Below are 20,939 nucleotides of genomic sequence, written 5' to 3'. Positions count from 1 at the left end.
CAACAGATATACAGGGGATAACGGCATGCTACGCCGTTGATTTTTGCCATTCAGGGTCTTTTCCTAAACAAACTTCATTGCAAACTTTATAGTACATACACTTTTCAGGATATAAAATGGACCATGGCAGCTGTTGTAACTGTATAAGACTTAGTTGAAGAAACAAATCCTGAAAAATATAAAAGAAAAAGTTTCTTAACTAGGTCGCCTTTGAGTAGATAACAGCGAGTTTCCCCAAGACACACTTCTATGAAACGTACAGCAATTGTGGATCCCAGAAAACCAGCCTCTCTTGGACGTCCAATGCGTTGATTGTCTTCGGTGCTAATTTCACCACGTCTAAACTTCGCATACTAATCTAGAAACTCGTCATCAAGCCAAGTTTTTGCCTCAACTGTATTCCTTCCCTTCACAAAACAAAATTTTATCAAACGCGAATTTCCTTTTTATCAATATTTTCCACAATAACAAAAGTGGCTTCACTCAGATTCACGCTCATTCACAAACTAATAATCCGACATCTTTCAAATTTATTATACACACGCCTAGCGCTATTAATGGGGGAGGTCGGGGAATTTTTAGTTGACCTGTTATGATGATTGGAATAGATGCCCAGGTATTCATCTTATAAAATCAGAGCCAAGAGCTCGTTTCTTCTTTATTATCCTGTTTGGCGCTATTTGGAGATTCCAAGTGTAGCCCGGTCCTTCACCACCTGGTCTTTCTAACGGAGTGGAGGTTTTCCTCTAACAAAGTTCTCTCTCAGAGCTGGAGTGTTTTCGTCCATTCGAACAACATGACCTAGCCAGCGCAGCTGCTGCCTCTTAATCCGCTGAACTATATCAATGTCGTCGTGTATCCCGTACAGCTCATACTTCTATTGACTGCGGTAATCCAAAGCGGGGTCTCTTATCTGAGACCTCCTTTCATTAGGGGTTATTTTTTACGTGACGGGTCTCAAACCCAGTGCACAACTCTAGGGAGGAATGTTTCGCTTTCTCACTTTAGCTCGCCTTCAAATGGATGCTTTTTGGCAACCTAGAGGATACTTGGTCTAAAAACGGAAGTCTTGCCTGAGTCATATGTAAACTAATTTTTTCTGACCACACCCAAGTGAATGGGGTACAGAGAACTTGCCTCACTTGCCCGAACTTCTACGCTTGCCTCCATTCAATTCCTGCACGGTTTACTAAGTATTCATTTACAAAGATTAAGATCTAGCCAAAACATTTCTTAACGCATACAGCGTTGCGTTTCTTATTAAACTAAAAATATGTGCATTTAAGTTTAAAAACTTCGATTTGATTTATATTTTAAAATCATGCTGTTGCTGAATTGAAGTAAATATATTCTTGGAACGAGTTGGAAATTTTACACGCACGAGTGAATCAAATATATACGTAAATAAGTGGACACACGTGTGATATGAAAATGTGAACCCACAAAGAAAGACAGAAAATGAAAAAATAAAAGAAATTCTGTAGCGTATTGAACTGTAAAAGGCTTGGGCCGAAATTCATAGTCTCTTCTCGTTATACAATATGGAAGCTCCCAGAGTCGTAGAGAAAACTTCCGTATCACAACATTAAACCTTGGGAAACGAACGTGTAGCTCAGCTAACAATGTGCCAGTTCACAAACATACTTTCCTAAAGCGGTTTACGAAAAAATATGTAGATAACGGTAAGTTTGCTTTTGCATTAAGAAATAACCACAAGTCACAAGTATCCAAATGCAAGTACACACAGATTCATATATGGTACGATTATACATCTTTTAAAGATAGTTAAAGACCGGCATCCTATAGGGGACGGGGCAGTAGTGCGTAGAAACGTGTGAAAATATCTTTTGATTTACCTGCAACCGTTATTTCTTTAGTTAAATAAAGTGTCACCGGTCACGTGACACTGGTAAAGGAAATACTTATTTCGATATGGCGGACATGTGTGGTGGTCACAAAGCGTTCACTTGGAAAAAGTCACTTCCGAGAAAATATTATATTTGACTGCAGCAAATTTCAAATTTAATGCAAAAACGACGAAGGCGTTTGAGGGGTGCAAAAATTTGTGGAATATTTATAAATATTCTAACAGAAACATCAGACAAAAATATATACATACAAATCAGATGAAATTTTGATCATAAATATTACAATTTTAATGAAACAAAATATAACGGAAGTGTCTAAGAAACTCATCTATTTTTTCCATTGCAATTCACAGAAAGCGGGGACTATCACCTTACCGGCGCATGGGGTAATATTTCCCATCTTCGGAGTAATGAGTCTATTGTTTCGAGTTTTCCTCTGATGTTTGCTTTGTACTAGTAACGGTCTTGTGATCCAATTTCTTTAAAAAAGATCTATTGTTTTTTTTTTCAATAACCATTTTTTTGGTAGGTCACGCGTGAGTAAAACTAAATGGACATCGCTTTGTCTTTATGGGCTCTTGAAAAGCTCCAAGAACATCCGATGTTTTCAAACAAAATTTTATTCGGCGATGGAAACTCTTACAATAGCCGCATTAGGAGCGAAGAGTAACCTGAGAAGGGCTGCCATTTCATCCAGAAAAAGCAACGATTATATTTGGTTTTGTTGGTGGGCGGTGGAATCAGTTTTCTTTATAAGCTATGACTATTGATTTCTGAAATTGAAGCTCGGAATCTCGGCGGCATTTCGTTCCAAAAAAGCTCTTCCCACATATCGCATTAATCAATGGATTTATTGAGAGAACACTTCGGTGAGCAGATATTTCAGGTTTTGGGCCGGTCGATTGGCCAGCAAGATCGTGTGATATCATACCGTTTGAATTTTTTCTGTGTGGATATGTAAAGACAAAAGGCTATGTGTACAATCCCGCTTTGATTCAGCCCTTGGAGCAAAACATCACACGTGTCATTCGCCAGTTACCAGACGAAATACTCGAAAGAGTCATCGAAAATTGGATGTACCATCTGAGACGAAGCCGCGGACAACATTTGAAAGAGATAAAGAATGTTCTTTCGAATGATAATAAACATTCCCCATTTAATTCGATGTTTCTGTGTGTTTTTTTTTAAGTAGGGAATCTCAAAATAGATCATGCTTTGGAGCCAAACTTCAACGACTCTCACGAAACGATACAGAAACTCCTTCCAATTGCAAATAAACCACGTCAAACACTGCTGTGAAGTAGTCTCACGGTTCTGCTTGTTGTCCAGAGTGAGCAAAAGTGGCACCTGATTGTCGACTCAGAATTTTCATGTCCTTGCTTCGTTTAAGATGGCCCGCATCGAGGATCGAGATCGAGGATTTTAGTCCAGGCTATTCTCAATAGTAACCGATTTGGGGCAACTGGACTGGATGTGACCACGTTGGAACTCGTTAAACCAATTTTTAATCGCTATCTAAGGAAAAGATTCGCAGTATACACCGTCCAAGCGCTCTCCTTTCTACATTTAACTAAAATAACTGGACATAAATATACAATTTGACAGCAGTCGTCTACGAGAATGTACTTTACGAAAGCCCCTTTTTTCTCGACTTTGCATCGTGAGGCTAAGTAGTTAGTCAAACCCTTAAGAAGTATTTTCACTAAAAGATTCCTCAAAATTATATTCCGTAAGTTCTCTCCAAATTTTGGTGTAACATTTTCGTTATTTTGCCAAATATTCGAAAATTAACCGAAAATTCGCAACGGTCTTAATGGTGATAGTCGAATATTGGAAACCACTTCAGCGCCACCTGCCAACCACCCGACGATGCCATTTTCGTCGCACTGATATGATTATCACTTTTTGATCCTTTCGTAATGGCTGACGCAGTGTAAACTTTAATTAGAGGGCCACCAATGCCGGCAATCAACGACGACTCGCAGTGGGTGTCGCTTCGTGGAATTGCTGTACAAATGTATGTACATATGTATGTGTTGCAGATGCAAAGCGAGTTAAAAATGGCATGCCAGCATATGGTCCATTTCATAGCGAAACAACTTGCTAGTCGGTATTACACACACACTCACACAAACCTCGAATATTTCGGTTTAATTTTAAAATTTTAACGCCAATGTCGAATTGAAAATGGTTTTATGCCACACACCTAGTGAAGTCATTAAAGCAGAAAGAACACACATAACATTTTATATACACAGACAATTAATATGTAGTTTTATTATTTTCAAACACATATACAGATATATATAGATATGTACATGGATACAGATTTTTTATAGTGTTCCATGTAGCAGAAGCTTAAATTAAAATACACGCAATCGGTTGAGAAATTAACCCAAAAGTCCACCGAGTAGACCGCCAGGGCCACCAAGTAGACCACCACCGGAACCGCCTAAGATGCCGCCACCGCCGCCGCCAAGCGCTGGCTGTTGGGTTGGTGATTGGCCACCGCCACCACCCAGAAGGCCACCCAAGGCATTGCCAATTAGTGGAAGGCCATTCAAATTGAGGAGACAACTGTTTCAAAAATAAAGTTTTTGGCATTAGAGTAAAGAAAATGTTGTACCAGTTTCAAGCACTTTTCAAAAATAACTGTTCATCACTTGCTACTCACCGCAAATCGAGACGTATTAGATATTGGCAAGACCATTGACGGATGCACTGTGGATTATAAGAGAATATATTATAGTTTTGTTGATTGCCACATCTCAAAAAAATTGTTCCGAAATCTCTGAGATCTCTATTTTCCCTCAATTGTTTTTTAAAGCTGGTACAATATTTCTAAATTTTTCATGAAATAACTTATATGGACTGTATCTGTACCCCGCATAATATTATATATACATATATTCCGATTTCGTAAAAAATTATTATCAGCTTCTCGAAAAACGAAAATTTAGTCTGGTCTGTGTACCGAAATTTACTCAAATTTATGTTCCGCTAAGTAGAGTTTGGGCACAACTATTTGGAGTATGTTTGAGAGAGATTAAAACCCTCATAGTTATCTGATATTTACAAAATATCGGGAAAAATATTTCTAAGATTTCGATGTAAACCTCATAACTCTTTATATTTTGTGAGTTTTTTTCCTTCAATATACTTACCGCTAATAATTCTTCAGTGGGCTCGGGACAGGTACCTCTAGTTGGAGCTCGAGTAGTAGTTGGTGCTAGAGTGGTGGAAGATGCCTCTGGTTTAATACCTGGTATTCCCCATGGTGGGGGCTGAGAACAAATAGTAGGTTAAGAAATGTTTAAGAAGCTCGTTTAGAATACTTACGTTGGCAAAAATTAGCGGCTGGAAAAGTTAGTTGGAAATAGATTTAAAATTAATTTTTTTCATTATTATTTAATTCATAAAAGTATCCTTCATCATCTTACCATGGCAATCGCCATCAACAGGAAAACGCGCAATACTGTAGGAGCCATCTTCAACTAACTAGTCCTCTGTACCGTTAAGTGGGAATAATTATTCAGCTAGAGCAGTTTTGCTTTATATACTTAAATTTTGTGAGACATTCCTCATTACATATAGAAATATTTTTTAAGTAATTAATAAATTTCTTGTTTATAAATATAATAAGTCAAATGATAAGTCAGTGGGTACATACATACGTGTGTGAGCCGTCGTGATATCAGCGGCGCCATAAAACGCAGCTGTTTTTGAGACTGACCTAGAGCAAAGATATATTTTGTAAAGTATTATTCAAACAAAATGAGGCCAATCAGTTCATTTCAAAATTGGCAAAAATATTTTATAAAAAAAATCAACAACGATAAACCTGGATTTTAGTTAATTCAGGGTTTTTTCTTTGTTTGTAAATCGAGAACATTTTTTTTATTACGGCAACTGACTACTTTTAGCATTATGCAAATATTATAAAAGACTAAATGGAATGTAAATACGGCATTATAGGGTGATTCATTTTGAGGTTTCCTTTTTTTTAAGATAAACACAGTAACTTCAAACTTAATGGGAAATGCTTATTATCATTCGAAAGAACATTCTTTAGCATTTATTTTTTAAAGATTATCTCTTTCAAATGTTGATCGCTGCCACGTCTCAGTTGGTCCATCGATTGATTCTAATTTTCGACGACTTGTTCGAACATTCTGATAACTGGCGAATGACACGTGTGATGTTTTGCTCCAAAGCCTGAATCGAAGCGGAATTGTCCGCATAGACTTTATATTTTACATATCCCCACAGGAAATAGTCTGTGTGATATCACACGATCTTGGCGGTCCATCGATCGGCACAAAACGTGCAATTACCTGATCACCAAAGTGTTCTCTCAATGAATCCATCGATATGTGGAAAGTGGCGCCGTCTTGCTGAAACCAAATATTGCCGAGATCACGAGTTTCAATTTCGAGCGAGTTCAGTTATTGCAGAAGCTGTACTTTGTACGCTTTCAATTTAAAATCTCGACGTTGAAAGCGACAAGTCGTTCCATACGTCGGTCCGAGTTGCTGCGGACGGCACCGAATAGACTCTTCACAGTCTTCCTGTACATTCTCAGCAATTATATTTTCTTCACTGCGTACTGGACCTAATAGACCACGGTCGAATATTATCCAATAATGAATGCTGGGTCTCAAGATGGGTGATGGTGTTGCGAATAGTGCGCTCAGTAGGTCAATTATATTGACCATAAATTCTCATTCTCATTCACATTCTTTACAGAATTAGGGGCTAGACTCATAAATTCATAGGTTATAACGAACCGATCACATAGCGTTGGAAATTGTAGTAGCGTAAACTTATTTTTATATGTAATGTAATATGTAAAAGTATATTTATGATTTTATGACACATTTTGACTAAATGTGAGTTTTCTTAATAAAGTTGAACGATTTGTAAACGTTGTTCAGGCGCAAGTCTTACCATTGTACTGAAAACAACATGACAGCCTGACTTGACTCACGCGTGATCTGTCAAAAAAAGGCTATTGAAAAAAGTATATCAACTTGGATCACCCGTTATAAAGTCATGAAACATAATAAATCATTTCACTGTTTATACATACATATGTATAGTGACGTAGTCGAATTTTTATATTTTATGGATATGCGGTTTGCATGAGATAACTGGGGATAGCGCGAATTGTTTGAGTATACTTTAAATTATAAAGACTTTTCAATATGTTGCTTGAAACAAATTTAAAAATTTCTATCCCTAATCATGGTTGCAAATAATGCCCAAAAAATAATGCACCAAACATACAACATATTTTTTTTCTTGGTGACTATCGGCCTTTGAGTGGTTTGAGCAAAATAAATGGAAATCTACAACCTAATACAGGAAAACGATACACAGACTTACAGCTACTGAGGGTATTGAAAATTTAGAGAACATGCGTTAAAAATGGATATTCCCTACAATAGCGCTTGCCATAGCTGCAAACTCGAAAGGAGCTTTGGTTTTTCCTTTTCTCTGTGACTGCCCAGCTCTAACACAAATCAGACATCGAATTTTTGGAATCCATCAAAAAAGCAAACAGCATAACGGAGATTAATAGTTTCATTGAGGGCATAAAATGGCTTAAATACAACAATGGAAAGTGATATCAAGATAAGGTCTGTACCAAAATGGCGATCTTCAACGATCTATCGAGCATTATTGCAGGCTTTAAGATTCCGGTGCAACATTTTAATGAATCAATAGACGCGTTGTTAAATCGCAAATCTTGTCCACCTACTACAAAGCTCGAATACCATTACAGTGAAACTGTTCATCTTATGATGCCATCCAAGAATCAAGCCATTTTTTGATCTCATCATATGAGTGGATTTTTTCCTGCCTCCTCCTCTCGCCAGACGATGTGTCATCGAACGGAACAAATAATAATCGGACGTTAAAATATTTGGAGAATATAGCGGGTGGGGTAGGACTTCCCATTTAAGCGTTTCCAGGTAGGTTTTAACAGGTTTGGCAACGTTGTCATGCATAATAAGGAATCCAAGTTCTTTGTTTCTGAATTATTTCCAGCACATGTATTCGTTTTTAAATGGCTTGACGAGAGACTCCCAATGGTGAAGCAAATTCTTCCTGCGCTTGACACGGATCTTCATCGAGCAAGATCTTCATTCATTCGCCGTCTTCGAAGGCTTTTGATCCAATATCGAAATCGACAGCTTTGAACCGACGAAACCAACCACAGCCCGTTGTTTCAGCAGAGGGCGTAATATCGGAATGTCGCTCTCATGAAACCCTCGTCTCCATTGGCAAAAAATTGGCACAGTCGATTTTCATTAGGTTCTCTAATATTTCACTAGCAAATATCATTCGGACTACAAGGTGGTTGCATAAGAACCTTCAAAAAAACCTTCTGACTATTCTGGAACACAATTCCTCTCTTATTGGGCAAATTAGGCTGTTTCTGGGCAATTACCACCTTCAGAGGGTCAAATTGTTGACAGTACAGGTTGGTAACACTTTGGGTCTATCAATCCTATCAAGCACTTAGTAAAATCTTTCTGATCGTCAATTTTGACTTGGCCACCGATTACGTTAGATCACCGCGATTCGACCACTACCATTTTGAATTAACGTTACCTTAAAATAACTACTTTTTACCACCAGTAATCATTTTCTTCAGAGGTCGGCCAAAAGTGTCATAAGGAAATAGTACCGGAAACATGAAAATCATTAAAAGTGATATGTAATGAAATTTTTACTTTACTAATTCGGTCTCTAAAGGACTGCAGGACGATTGTTCGCGTAATGTCAGGTCACAATCTACTTGCAACAAATTCGAGAGGGATTACATAAGTAACGACGACACATGCAATTAGGGGAAAAGTTAGGTTTTAGTGAGCCGCTGGAATACCTCCTGTATATCTGGCCAGTATTATCTAGAACTCGTCTTATCGCTTTTCAAGCCACTAGAAAAAGTTTTAAAATTAGATATCAAGTCTTTTCGCAAAACGCGTTGGTGTTCTATATGACGAATAATTCAGCTTAAATTAAACTATGTAAGCTTTTATATGGCGTCAATGCGGATTAGTATGTATGGCGTGACAAACGGCCAATATAACCTAATCTAACCTAACTCAACCTATACTGAAAGCTTATATAACATACGAGATACAGAATACTAAAGCCATCTATTGGAAAATAATCGGCGGCTTTGTACTATACCTCAAATATTTTTCCCCTTTGTGGACATTAAAGATAATGTATACTTTATATGTGTAAGTAATTGGCGTTAATACTTACGGAAGATCATATTTTACACATTTTCATTACTAAGCCTAAAATTATGCAGCAAATATCAGCAAACCCAGTATATACTTGCAGAATAGATGCTAATAAAGCCATTTGGTTGCGCACAAAGGTCATCAATATACTGTAGTCGAAGTAATCAAATGTGGTTAAGCTGAACTAAAGATGTTTGGAGAAGAGAATAGAAGTTAAAGGTGTATTATTACGCCTCTCCTCAAAGACAATAGTCTATTACTATGCACTAAATGTTTTTGCCATTTTCTCACAAAAAAAAAAATTGTTTACCATACCCTTTTTCCCCCAAATAAAATTTAAACTTAATTACACGCTTGAATAGGTGTGAATGAGTGAATGAAGGGCATGAATTGCTTTTTCACGATAATGCTCACGCTGCAGAGAGCTTTTGCGCGTGTTTTTCATTTCTCGGCCGGTAAAACAAAAACATGCCCAATCCACTTTTATCTCGTTTTCCTATTTTTTCATTAATTTCTTCTTTGTATTTTGTCACTTTTGGCAAAATTACTTTTGTCTGTTGTTTGTTTTGCTTGCGGTGGGGGCAAAAGTGAGTGCGAGAGTGAGTGAGCGTATGGGAGAGCTAAAGTGTTTTATTAGTAGCGGCAGCATTCCAAAATCGGTGAAAACAAAACTTTGGAAACTTCGCAATTTAATCAATTAAAAAAGTTGAAAACAAATTTACGCCTCATATTGCCAGACTTTAAGTTTTCCACACTACACACACACATACACTTACATAGTTTACCGTATTTGCTCACAATGTCAGCTCACCACTTCAAAAGGTTTATTTTAGTCCAGTCTTCGTTCACAAAAAAAGGTTCGCATGTATCTGTGTGTGTGTGCAAGGAACGCTTGAAATTAAACACTTGGCGAGTGCCGCCATTGCACATAACTGAAGCTTTTCAATTTGTTGCATCAACCGTGAAAATTTATTATTTTGGCCGGCTGTAGACTTTCAGTCTTACCTGTTGGAATGCAAAGTTTGGCGTCTTAAATGGACTTTTGTGTGTTTGTGGAGCATTGTATTGTGTAGAATTGTTTGTTGAGAATATTTGAAATAGAAAATACTACTGAATTAATTCAAAAACAAAAAAGGGAATTTGTCTATTTCTTTCGTAGTTATGTTTGAAGTTTTGGTTCCTAAAGGTATTACTGAGCTCTTAAAGCCTTTATTCAGAGTCGTGAAATCGTAGAAAACTTGATTGTGCTGATTTACGTCTGTTGGGATAACAAATTGTGTTTAAAAATCTTCGTGTTAGTAAGAGAGAGTTGTTAACAAATATTATAGAAAAGTTTGAACAGGCTTTCTTGATTTTTTGAGTACGAAGAACTTCGCAAACCGGCTCTTATCAGAAGAATTGCATTTTTCGAAAAAGAACCTCGGATAAAATTTGCAAAAAAATTTCTTTCCTTTTAACTAACGTCAGAGATACATCAAAAACTAAGTTATTCACCACAGCTGGTTTTTGTATTAACCAAAGTATTAACTAAAAACTAATAAATTTTGAATAGAAAATAAAATTCTGCTTCAAAAACATGAAACAACATTCGACAGGGCATTGTACCAAACAAATTTTTTCGAAAGATTGAGTTATGAGGGAAAGTATAATTTTTCCATTCTTCGAAGTTAGTCCATAAAGTCGAAATATTCGAATTTTATTCTTCTAAAGGAATCTTTACTAATTATAGTATGTTTACTCAAGATCAAATATAATCCATACTCGCTAACCGAATCAATAAAAACTTTTTCCTAGTTTGCACAGTGGTTCGGTTTATATGAAGCCGTGGCCATAAACACTTCCCGTTGAGATATCGCTTTGAATTTTTTACCAAAAATCTAAAAAAGTCTTTCAAATATTTAGTACCATGAATATTTTTGGATCAACTCCTTAACATTATCGAGGGCATATAAATTAATATTGTCCAAATTAACGGATAATGTTATCATTAAGTCCTGTAATTGCCATTAAAGTCAATTTGGAATTTGAAAAAAATTTTCCAGCTCCTTATCATTGTTGGACGATCCTCTACCTTCTATCTCTATTCTCTACCTCTATCTACATAAATATTCCCTGGGTGACTTTTTTTCTGCATTTACTATAGTTTGATAACTTAGATCATAGTATAATTTTTATTCACGAAATTTCTTATAGGCAAATATTGGCTTTTAGACATGGCGGTCTCCACTATGAGGATTTTCATTTCAGCTTTATTGGGCAAATCAGAATCAGCGGAATCATCTTTTCGGTCAGATGAACTTTGCTCCGCAGCTTAGTTCTCCCTAAATATTCACCAAAATCAAGCTTTGGACGACCTCGACGAGCAATTTCCGCTGTTTGCTGAGACGTATTTTCGGTGGATTTCAATACAAATAAGAAGGAGCAGCAATTTAGAAATAATTTGTTTGCATTTTTACAAAAAATTCTGAGATGGATTTTTGTCCTATCGTCGGAACCACTGTTGTTCGTGTGAAATTTGATTTGTCAATTAGGGTGTGTTTGACGCTATTGGTTCGGCTTGCAATGTTTATCATGGACAAAAAATTTAAAAACGTGGCTCATGCAAGTTATCCATCCCCTCATCGAAAAAGTTAAAGAAACAATGCTTGAAAATCATGTTGGCATCAGGGAGATAGCAGAAGACCTCAACATGTCTTATGGATAGACTCAATACATTTCGATTAAGGTTTTGGTTATGAAGCGTATCAATGTGAGACTTATACCATATGTTTCGAATCGAGTCGAAGTAGAGGCCGCAAAAGAGATGTAGCTGAGGACCCCATATTCATCAAATGTTTGTGAATATGTCTTCGAAACCATTGACCAACAATTTAGCAAATGGCGCTCCAAAAATTAGCTGAACATGAAAAACCGAGTCTCGCTGAAGACATTGAAGGCCATCATAGCCGACGCTACATGGAATATTTATTAAGCGTCTCGTTTCACACAACGATCTACGAAGTTTCTGAACAAAGTTTTGAAGATAAGATAAACTTTTGCCAATGTTGAAGGATCAGATTCTATGAAGAATTATAGTTGAGATTACATTATTATTATAGCTTATTTTCAACGCTTTAATAGCCATTACTTATATATAATTTATTCTTCTAAAACGACAATAGTAGTTTTAAATATATTAAAATTTTATGTATTGTATATTTGTATAAAAAAGTAAATGATTTTATTAAAATAATACATAAATATTGCTTTAAGATTTTCACATATGGTGTTTATACTTCCTTCTTATCAGCATTCTTGCTTTGATCTGGTTCGTCTTTTGTCTCATCATTTTTCGCGGCTGATTCGTTTTGGCTTTCAATACCTTTGATCACATCAAAGGATGCTATGTCACTCTCGGTTGGCTCGGGCTCAGTCACAGGTGCTGCTTTCTCGTCCTTGGAGTCACTCACTGTGTCATCCTTGGCTGTTTCGGACTTTTTATCCTAAAAAAAGTAGTTTTTAGTTATTAGTAGTTATTTAAATACTCAGAAGGGGTTTTTCGCTCACCTCAATCTTCTGAGTGAGTGCTGCCACTTCATGGAACGCTTCAGCTAAGCCAGGATGAATTTCACTTAGTGGTTGGTCACCTTCGCGTATATAAACTGGCACGTGACCAGCTCGCGGTGGTAACTCTTGATAGGGTGCCGCAGCTGGAAATAGTAATATTTAATAATACATTATTATATTTTCATTGGAACCGTTGACTGTATTGAACACTTTTCTTCAATTGAATATAAATAATTAGTAGAGAATTTCTTTTAGAATTACACTAATGGGAATAAATTATATAGTGACCTTAACAATCCCCAATCGATGACGATGTAGCAAACGTTCCATTGCCCAGCCATGAAGAAGTTCGAACAGCAATTACCTGTCAGAAGAACAACAAAGTGGGGGTTGATGGATTGCTGGCCGAGCTATTCAAATACGGCGGCGAAGAACTGATAAGAAGCATGCATCAGCTTCTTTGTAGAATATGCTCGCACGAAAACATGCCTGACGATTGGATTTTAAGTGTGCTCAGCCCAATCCACAAAAAGGGGGACCCCATAATCTGGAATAAGCCTCCTTAACATCGCCTATAAGGTTCTATTGAGCGTACTGTGTGAAAGATTAAAGCCTATCGTCAACAAACTGATTAGAACTTATCAGTGTGGATTCAGCCTGGAAAATCTGCAAATGACCATATATTCACCATGCGCCAAAACTTCGAAAAGACACTGGAAAAGAATAGCGACACACATCACCTCTTCGTCGATTTTAAAGCGTATTTTGACAGCACGAAAAGGAGCTGTCTTTATGCCGCGATGTCTGAATTTGGTATCTCCGCAAAACTATTAGGATCGGAAAGGACCTCTCCGAAGCGTTCGAAACCAACGAGGTTTTAGACAATGCGACTCCATATCGTGCGACTTCTTCAATCTCCTGACGTAGAAATTCGAACTGCAGAGCTGAACTTCCCTTCTACAAGAGTGTACTCGTACAACTGCTGGCGTATTCCGATTACATCGATATCACTGGTCCTAACAATCGCGCCGTTGGTTCGGCTTTCTTCAGCTTGGACAAAGAAGTGAAGCAAATGGGTCTGGTAGTGAACGAGGGCTATACGAAATATCTCCTGTAATCAAGCAAACAGTCATTTCGTCTATCATGGAACCAGCAGTAACACCAACAACAACATCAGCCTCGAAATACAACGCAAAATAACTCTTGCCAACAGGTGCTACTTCGGAATGAGTAAACAATCTCTCGATGAGTTAATACCAAACTCTACAAGTCACTCATAATTCCCGCCCTGTTGTATGGTGCAGAGGTATAGACGATGACAACATCTGATAAGTCGGCGTTACTTTCAAGCTGTTCGGCAATCTAAGGATTGTGTATATATTTTTGTCATTCCGGGTCAAATTTGATCAGATAGTGAGATCGTTACGAATCCATTACAACTGAATAATATGGTCTTTTACATAAATCTTTAATATTCTTATGTTGGAAAACCTGAAGTATGATGAAAATGGCTTATACATATATAATTAAGTAAAATTTCATATCTCAGTATGTTAATACTACGTAGCTATCTGGGTGCTTAAGACATTTTGGGGGAATGATTTTCAATCACACAAGCCGAAACATCAAATAATAAGAAGAAGTGCGCGGATATGTATAAATAAATATGTAAATGTATTGGTGCGTAAACACTTCGCGATTGAAACAAGCTTTGAATGCTGTTTCGGAAATACGCCATGAATAACTTATATACACATGTATCTGCAAATAAATAGACACCTACACACATACAAATCTACAAATGTATATTTGTACGCGCTATTAGCTATTGTTGTTATTTATGTATGTTTGTACACATGCTTTATATTTAAAGGTACATAGTATAGAACCAAAACTGATTGGCATCTTATTTGAGTAAATTAATAATTACGGAACTTTGATTTTCATCGACAACATTGATGAATTGGTTGTATGGTTGCATCATTTGTTGCTTGATTACTTGTTTGGTCGGCCTTTGTAAATACACACTAATGCCGCTCGAGGTATTAAATCGTAGTTAACCGATTATTTACAGCCAGTTAAGCATGTGTACACATACACACCTACACATACTACGATATGCTAGCATTAGCGATTCTTTTAATAAATAATAACAAAGCCACAGCACGACGCACAGTGGGCTGTGTTAAGCAATTAATGCTTTAAATAAATTGTTGGTAGACCCAAGATTTTAGTCCATTTTTTATTAAATGTGTGTTTTAAATATTTTATATGTAAGTATAAAAGTCTCAGATAACTGCATTTCGGAATGGAAGACAAGCTTTCAATGTCTGCATTTTTTAACTAGCAAGAGTCTTCATTTAGCTCAAATGATTTTAGAAAAAAAAATATGCAAAAAAATATAAAAAATGTTATGAAAAATCAGTCTAATATTTACTTTAACCCCAGTTTATTCACCATCAAAAATACTAATATTCGCATGCAAGATAACCACTGTGCTTCATACTATAATTGCCAATATTGGCCCACCAGGCATAGAATAATATCGCTAATATGTTTTGTATATTTAGTAATTGAATTGCAACATACATTTAATGTCTGGAGGATATTATATTTTTGCCTTAATTGGAATGCGCTAATTTCAACAGCGAAGCTATGTGCTACCTTAAGGCAATAGAACAAACTGATTGAAATCTCATAATACTACAGTTTATACATCTTTGGCAGAGGAATATAAGCTTGACGAACAATTTATTTAAGTCAAAAAGTAAAATCCTGTTGTAATTGGGACAATTGTATGCAATATTTTTGCGACTCCATAATCCGTAAACATTTTGAATGTCTAGGCTCTCCTGAGTCTACGTTAAACTCCGCATTCCTTAAATCAGTCTTATTGTTAACAAATACTAAAACTTAGAGGCTAATTTTTTCTTTTAATTTATTACCGTGGATTTCATCAGTGTCTAATTCTATTTGGTGAGTCATAGCATTAAGGTTGATACATAAGATCTCCCTTAGATGCACCAAGCATTACTCTCCAGCGAATCGAATAAACTAAACCAGATACTCAAGCAAACGGGCAACACTTGTGGTAAAAAAAACGTTATTGTAACCCTTTATATTTTTTCTATAAATTGCTATAAGGATCACTGGGATCTTTGCCCTCAGTAAGGCTAGCCTTTCCCTAGTTTGTGGGGTACCTATGGCTAAAATGACAAAAAAATGTCAAAGAAGAATTTTTTGGATTTTAGGAACTTAGGACTTAAAATCAAGCATATCATGATAGTTTATTGGGAGAAAACAAAACTAAGGGGTTACTCAAACGTTTTTTGATACGGAAGGAGAAATTACTTCACTACGAAAGAACCCTAATACAATTTTGAATACCTCAAAAGACAAGTTTTGCCAGTTTGATTGAACATCTGGTATAGTTTGTTCGATTCGCTACTCTCCAACGCTTGGTGAATCGAAGACAGTTGATAATTTAAAGAGGAAAGAATGTCTCGTCGACTATTAAGCTCAAGTGATACAGAAAACGTAGAGCCGAAAAGAGTGCCAACATGTATGTATAAGGACCTCATATTAACTATATATTTTTTTATGAAAATGGAAAATATTTTCGGCTCATCCTGTATTATGTAAGTCATTCATGGTACCATACCATTTTCGTTTACATATATCAGAATGAAAAACATATGTATTTGCGATATCAAATTTCTAACAAAAAGCCATTAAAATAAAATATAGTTTACAGTTCGTAAGTAGTTAGAAAGCTGGTCTTTAAATTAAGCACAGAAAAGCAGCTGTTAGTCAAAAAATATATTTAGCTATTAGTAAAAGTAAAAAGCACAAAAAATGACTCATATGCATAAGAATGCCTTGCAAATACAAATGATTTACTAATAAAGAAGAAGAAATATAGAGAAAGTAAAAAATAATCAATTCCAAACTTATTCGAATGAGTAGCTTCTTAGGGTTTAAAATTTATTATTATTATACAAATTAAATAGTAGATATTCATGGCGGTAAAGGGAGAAATTATTTTGAATTTCCAAGAGTATTTAACGAGTTTTGATAAAATTTGATATCTTTATTAAATCAAATCTGCTAATGTTAAGTAAAGATTTTTTGATAATGTTTCAATCTATCCGAATTATAAAATTTACTTAAAAGAGCTAGAAAAGGATGAAGAAAAGTGTTAAGTGTCTAAATTAAGAAGTTGATCGAAAACTTTATTTTATTCTTACCCGATATATGTACATAGTACTTTTATTTCTATTTCTCGTACATATCTAAACCAATCGCAATGACCCTATGCAATACAAGATTGTAGATCACTAACTGTACTCAATCTCCCATACCTTAGAGCCATTGATTAATGGCCCAATTAAGTGCTTACAAGGAGATGAGGAAAGTCTATATACACCAATTAAATTAAATGTCAATAAAAATATTCGATAGCATTATTTAGAAAAATCGAATAAAAATTGTAAACAAAGTCTACGGCGAGTAAATTTAAAAAATCTTTCGATATCAAAAACCAAGGGGAAGAAGGAAGTGTAAAGATCTTACAAAGAGTATCGATTTCATAGATTTCCTCGTTATGCAGAAAATGCTGATTAAACTTTTGTACCCTGGTAACATGCTGCTGCCTCTTTATATATCGTAAGTACATACTTATCGCACAAATTTCAAAGCAAAATCGACCCAACTTGCTTGGCACAAGTTTTTATAGCACCGTTTCATACAAGGTCAACATAATCCACCTACTGAGCATACTATTCGCAACACCATCACTCATCTTGAGACGCAGCATTCATTAATAGATAATATTCGAACGAATAGACCACGTCCAGCACGAAGTGAAGAAAATATAGCAGCCGTAGCTGAGAGTGTATACGAAGAGCGTGGAGAGTCGATTCGGCACCGTTTGCAGAAACTCGCACTGACGTATGAGGCATTTTAGGTAGAGATCTTATATAAAAAACGTAAAAAATACAGCTTGTGCTAGAACTGAAACCGCCCGACCTTCAAAAGCGACATCGCCTCGCTCTATGGGCTCTTGAAAAGTTACAAGAAGATCCCACTTTTTCGAGCCATATTTTGTTGAGCGATGAGACCCATTTCTGGCTTAAGCGGTATGAAAATGAGCAAAATTGCCGCTTTTTGCAACCTAAAAAAAGCTGTCATTTCATCTAGAACAAACAACGGTTTGGTGTGATTTGTGGGCCGGTGGAATTATCGGTCTATATTTCTTCAAAAATGATGCCAGTACGCACGAAACCGGCAATGGCGATCATTATCAGATATTGAAGGCCGTGATTTCGAATCACCTTTTAAATGAAATCAGATGATAACCACGCCCACTTTCCATGTAATTTTTGTGTTGAAAACAACTAAATACGTCAAGAACTTTATAGCAACAAGGCAAAGACTTAGTGTGGATAATGGGCGTGCCATCTCAGTAATTCCATACTCAAACTTTATGGTGTAAAAATAGGTGACAACGAACTAACACCAGAATATTTTTCAAATACAGTTGTAAGTACCATTGAAGATGTCGGAACAAAACTTTGTCTTCAGTATACCATCTTTTATTACAAAGTGGCCGAAATCGGATCATAACTTTTCAGCCCTTGATACCGAATAAATGGACGTCAGAGCCTATACTGAAAATATCTGTCAGTCTGTGAGATTTGTTAATGAAATTCAGATAACATATTTTCCTGATATTAATGTACATTTGTGCGTAAAATGGTTCAAATCGTGGACTTGGCTTTTACATACATGTATGAATTACTGCCTATCTCTGAGAAAACAAAATTAAGTGAACGTATAATATTGGCTATAATCCTTACTTGTTCCTATTCTTCTTTTGTCCTACATGAAGTCATTTTTCGTTCAAAACTTGATTATAATGGCAGAAAAGGCAAACTAAATTCTATTCCAGGCGAATCAACTTAATACGAAAGAGAAACCCAAACAAGATCCTTTCTAGATTGCTTTCAACTACAAATTGTCTAAGCTAAATGGCGTATGTTTGAAGATCGTGAGATAATATACAACATAATTGAGTCAGCTGTTTGAACCTGTTATTAAGCTTACACAGATGACACTGAACCATTCACCATTTCACACACTTCATGGCTAACCAACAATCGAAGCAACACTGTATTTACACAACCTTCTTCGGCATAATTATTCCATAAATGGTTAATAAATTGTCAATTCACAAATGTTTGCGATCGCTGGCAATGATCACTAGCAGTTTATTTAACTCTTTGTCTAACGTGGTCTTCTTCATACTTTGTCTTTTTGTTAAGAGCTCTCTGGTTTGTTGAACTGTTTATTTAGTCGCTAAAATGCTTTCTTTGTTTAATTACTCAAGCACATACGAACACACATGCGCTGCTTGGCCGGCGTTGTTGTTGCTGTTGGTTTGAGTACACGTAAATTCAAGCTTACCAATTTCCGTCGCGCAGAGGCAGAGGATGATGACCAAACTCAGCATCGCCAGCGAGCACGACACACTTTTCAGACCGCTTGACCTCATAGTCGGGAGCACGTTTAATTACTGCTGGTGTTTACTTTTACGACTAATTGCAATTTTTGCAATAAAAATCCCTTAAAATTTGACTTCTTTCTTCTTGTTCTATGTCAACACACTTCAACGGCTTCTTGGCTTCTCGCTTGTCTGTAACTTTGCGATAGTTGTTTTCGCGCTGCTATTGTTTTTATGTCTGGCTCTTTTCTCTAAGTTGGTCGTTTATCGAGTTGCTGCTTAAAAATCTAGTTTCAACTGAGGATCGGAGTTTTGCTGTTTGTAGCTTTTATAGTTTGCTAGCGTTGACTGCGGTTCAGTGCTTTTATCCAATTCTTTATGCTTAATACGCTCTGCGAATGTTTAGTTGTGTTGCTTTGAGAACTAATTGTAGTGAGTTTGAGTGCTAAAGTTAGTCATAGAAGTATACAAGTCTGTCTGTGGATAGGTAAGTCAGTATTACATGACTCAAATGACACGCTACCTCACGCCTCTATATAGAAATATGTATCTATCTGTGCGCATATGTGTGTAAATTTATGTATATTTGGATTGAGTATTATACTAAAAGTCACGAATTATTGACAAAATTAATGCCAAGCCCTAAACTATATTTTTAGAGGAAGTGCTTTAAATAACTTAACAAAAGTAAAAAAATATTTTCAGTGTATTTCTGGTATATATATGCATAATTAGCGCTCTAAAATATATTACTCTTTGAATTCCAGAAAATAATAAATTGAAGTAAAACTTTAAATGCAGAAATAAGATAAGATTAAATTTGGGTGCAGCCGCATATTAAACACGCAGATAGAACAATTTTTGTAAACTTTTGATAACTTACTTAATAAATACATACGTCAGAAATATTAAGCTTTACATTCTATATGACATAAAAGGCAAAAAAACGTTAACTTCGGTTCGGTTCTTCACAAAAGATTTCTCACAATAACTTGATTTTGATCGCACAGTTTGTATGGCAGCGATATGATATACTATGTACATTAGAGTGATTCAAAAAAAAAATTTTTTTTTTCGTTTGGTACTCGGAAAAATAGGTTCCTAGACACCTCTAAGAAAGCCTCTCCAAACATGAGTTTTTAATTGTAACAGGAAGGTCCTCCTACATACAGTTTTCTATTTTTTCTTATTATCAGATAGAAAAATTTATATCTCGCTTCCAATTACTTAAAAAAATATATTGTTCCTTAGATGTTGTAGGAAATTGAATGCTCTACAAAAAAGGTCTGTGATGATTTTTTCGTAAACCCCAACGTTTAAAAGATATTAACAGTTAAAGTTTGATTATTTTTGGGAAAATTTTTTATTTCTTATGAATTTTATAACTCAATGAAAAAAATTTTTTTTTTGAATCACTCTAATGTACATACATATATAGTGTCTCGATCTGTACAATTTCTTTCAAGATTGTAGCGTCTCCTTGGGAAATAATTCGTGCCAAATTTAGTGAAGATATCTCGTAAAATGAACCAGTTTTTCATAAAAGGACTTGATGCTTCACTTTCAGTTTCCTTGGGAAGAAAAGAATATTTGCAAATGTGTGTTTCAGATCAATATCTCAAAAACTGATTGAGTAGTTCGCATATACATATATAGAGGTACATGGCTAAATCGACTCACTCAGCTCGTCACGCTCCATATATGTATGTATATTTTATAGGATCTCCGACATATGAATACTTCAGGGTATAAAAAAGAAAT

The 20,939-nt window shown here is 35.9% G+C and overlaps 2 protein-coding genes across 2 annotated transcripts; both read right to left on the bottom strand.

Annotated features, from left to right (window-relative positions):
- Window positions 1-4,251: 4,251 nt before the first annotated feature.
- Window positions 4,252-5,356, bottom strand: LOC126763473 (DNA topoisomerase 3-alpha). Its single transcript, XM_050481006.1, has 4 exons — window positions 5,301-5,356; window positions 5,033-5,165; window positions 4,543-4,589; window positions 4,252-4,445 (listed from the first exon to the last, which is right to left on the bottom strand). Exons 1-4 carry the CDS (start codon window positions 5,354-5,356, stop codon window positions 4,259-4,261), a joined length of 423 nt encoding a protein of 140 aa, XP_050336963.1. The 3' UTR covers window positions 4,252-4,258.
- Window positions 5,357-12,291: 6,935 nt separating this feature from the next.
- LOC126762423 (uncharacterized) lies at window positions 12,292-19,494 on the bottom strand. The gene is made up of 3 exons (XM_050479143.1): window positions 19,142-19,494; window positions 12,677-12,819; window positions 12,292-12,612 (listed from the first exon to the last, which is right to left on the bottom strand). The coding sequence occupies exons 1-3, from the start codon at window positions 19,227-19,229 to the stop codon at window positions 12,400-12,402; spliced, it is 444 nt and encodes a 147-aa protein (XP_050335100.1). The 5' UTR covers window positions 19,230-19,494; the 3' UTR covers window positions 12,292-12,399.
- Between the last annotated feature and the right edge of the window lie 1,445 nt (window positions 19,495-20,939).

This window comes from Bactrocera neohumeralis, chromosome 6 (genome assembly GCF_024586455.1).
Source record: "Bactrocera neohumeralis isolate Rockhampton chromosome 6, APGP_CSIRO_Bneo_wtdbg2-racon-allhic-juicebox.fasta_v2, whole genome shotgun sequence".
NCBI classification, from domain to species: Eukaryota; Metazoa; Arthropoda; class Insecta; order Diptera; family Tephritidae; genus Bactrocera; species Bactrocera neohumeralis.
This window is presented reverse-complemented; position numbering and strand designations above follow the sequence as displayed.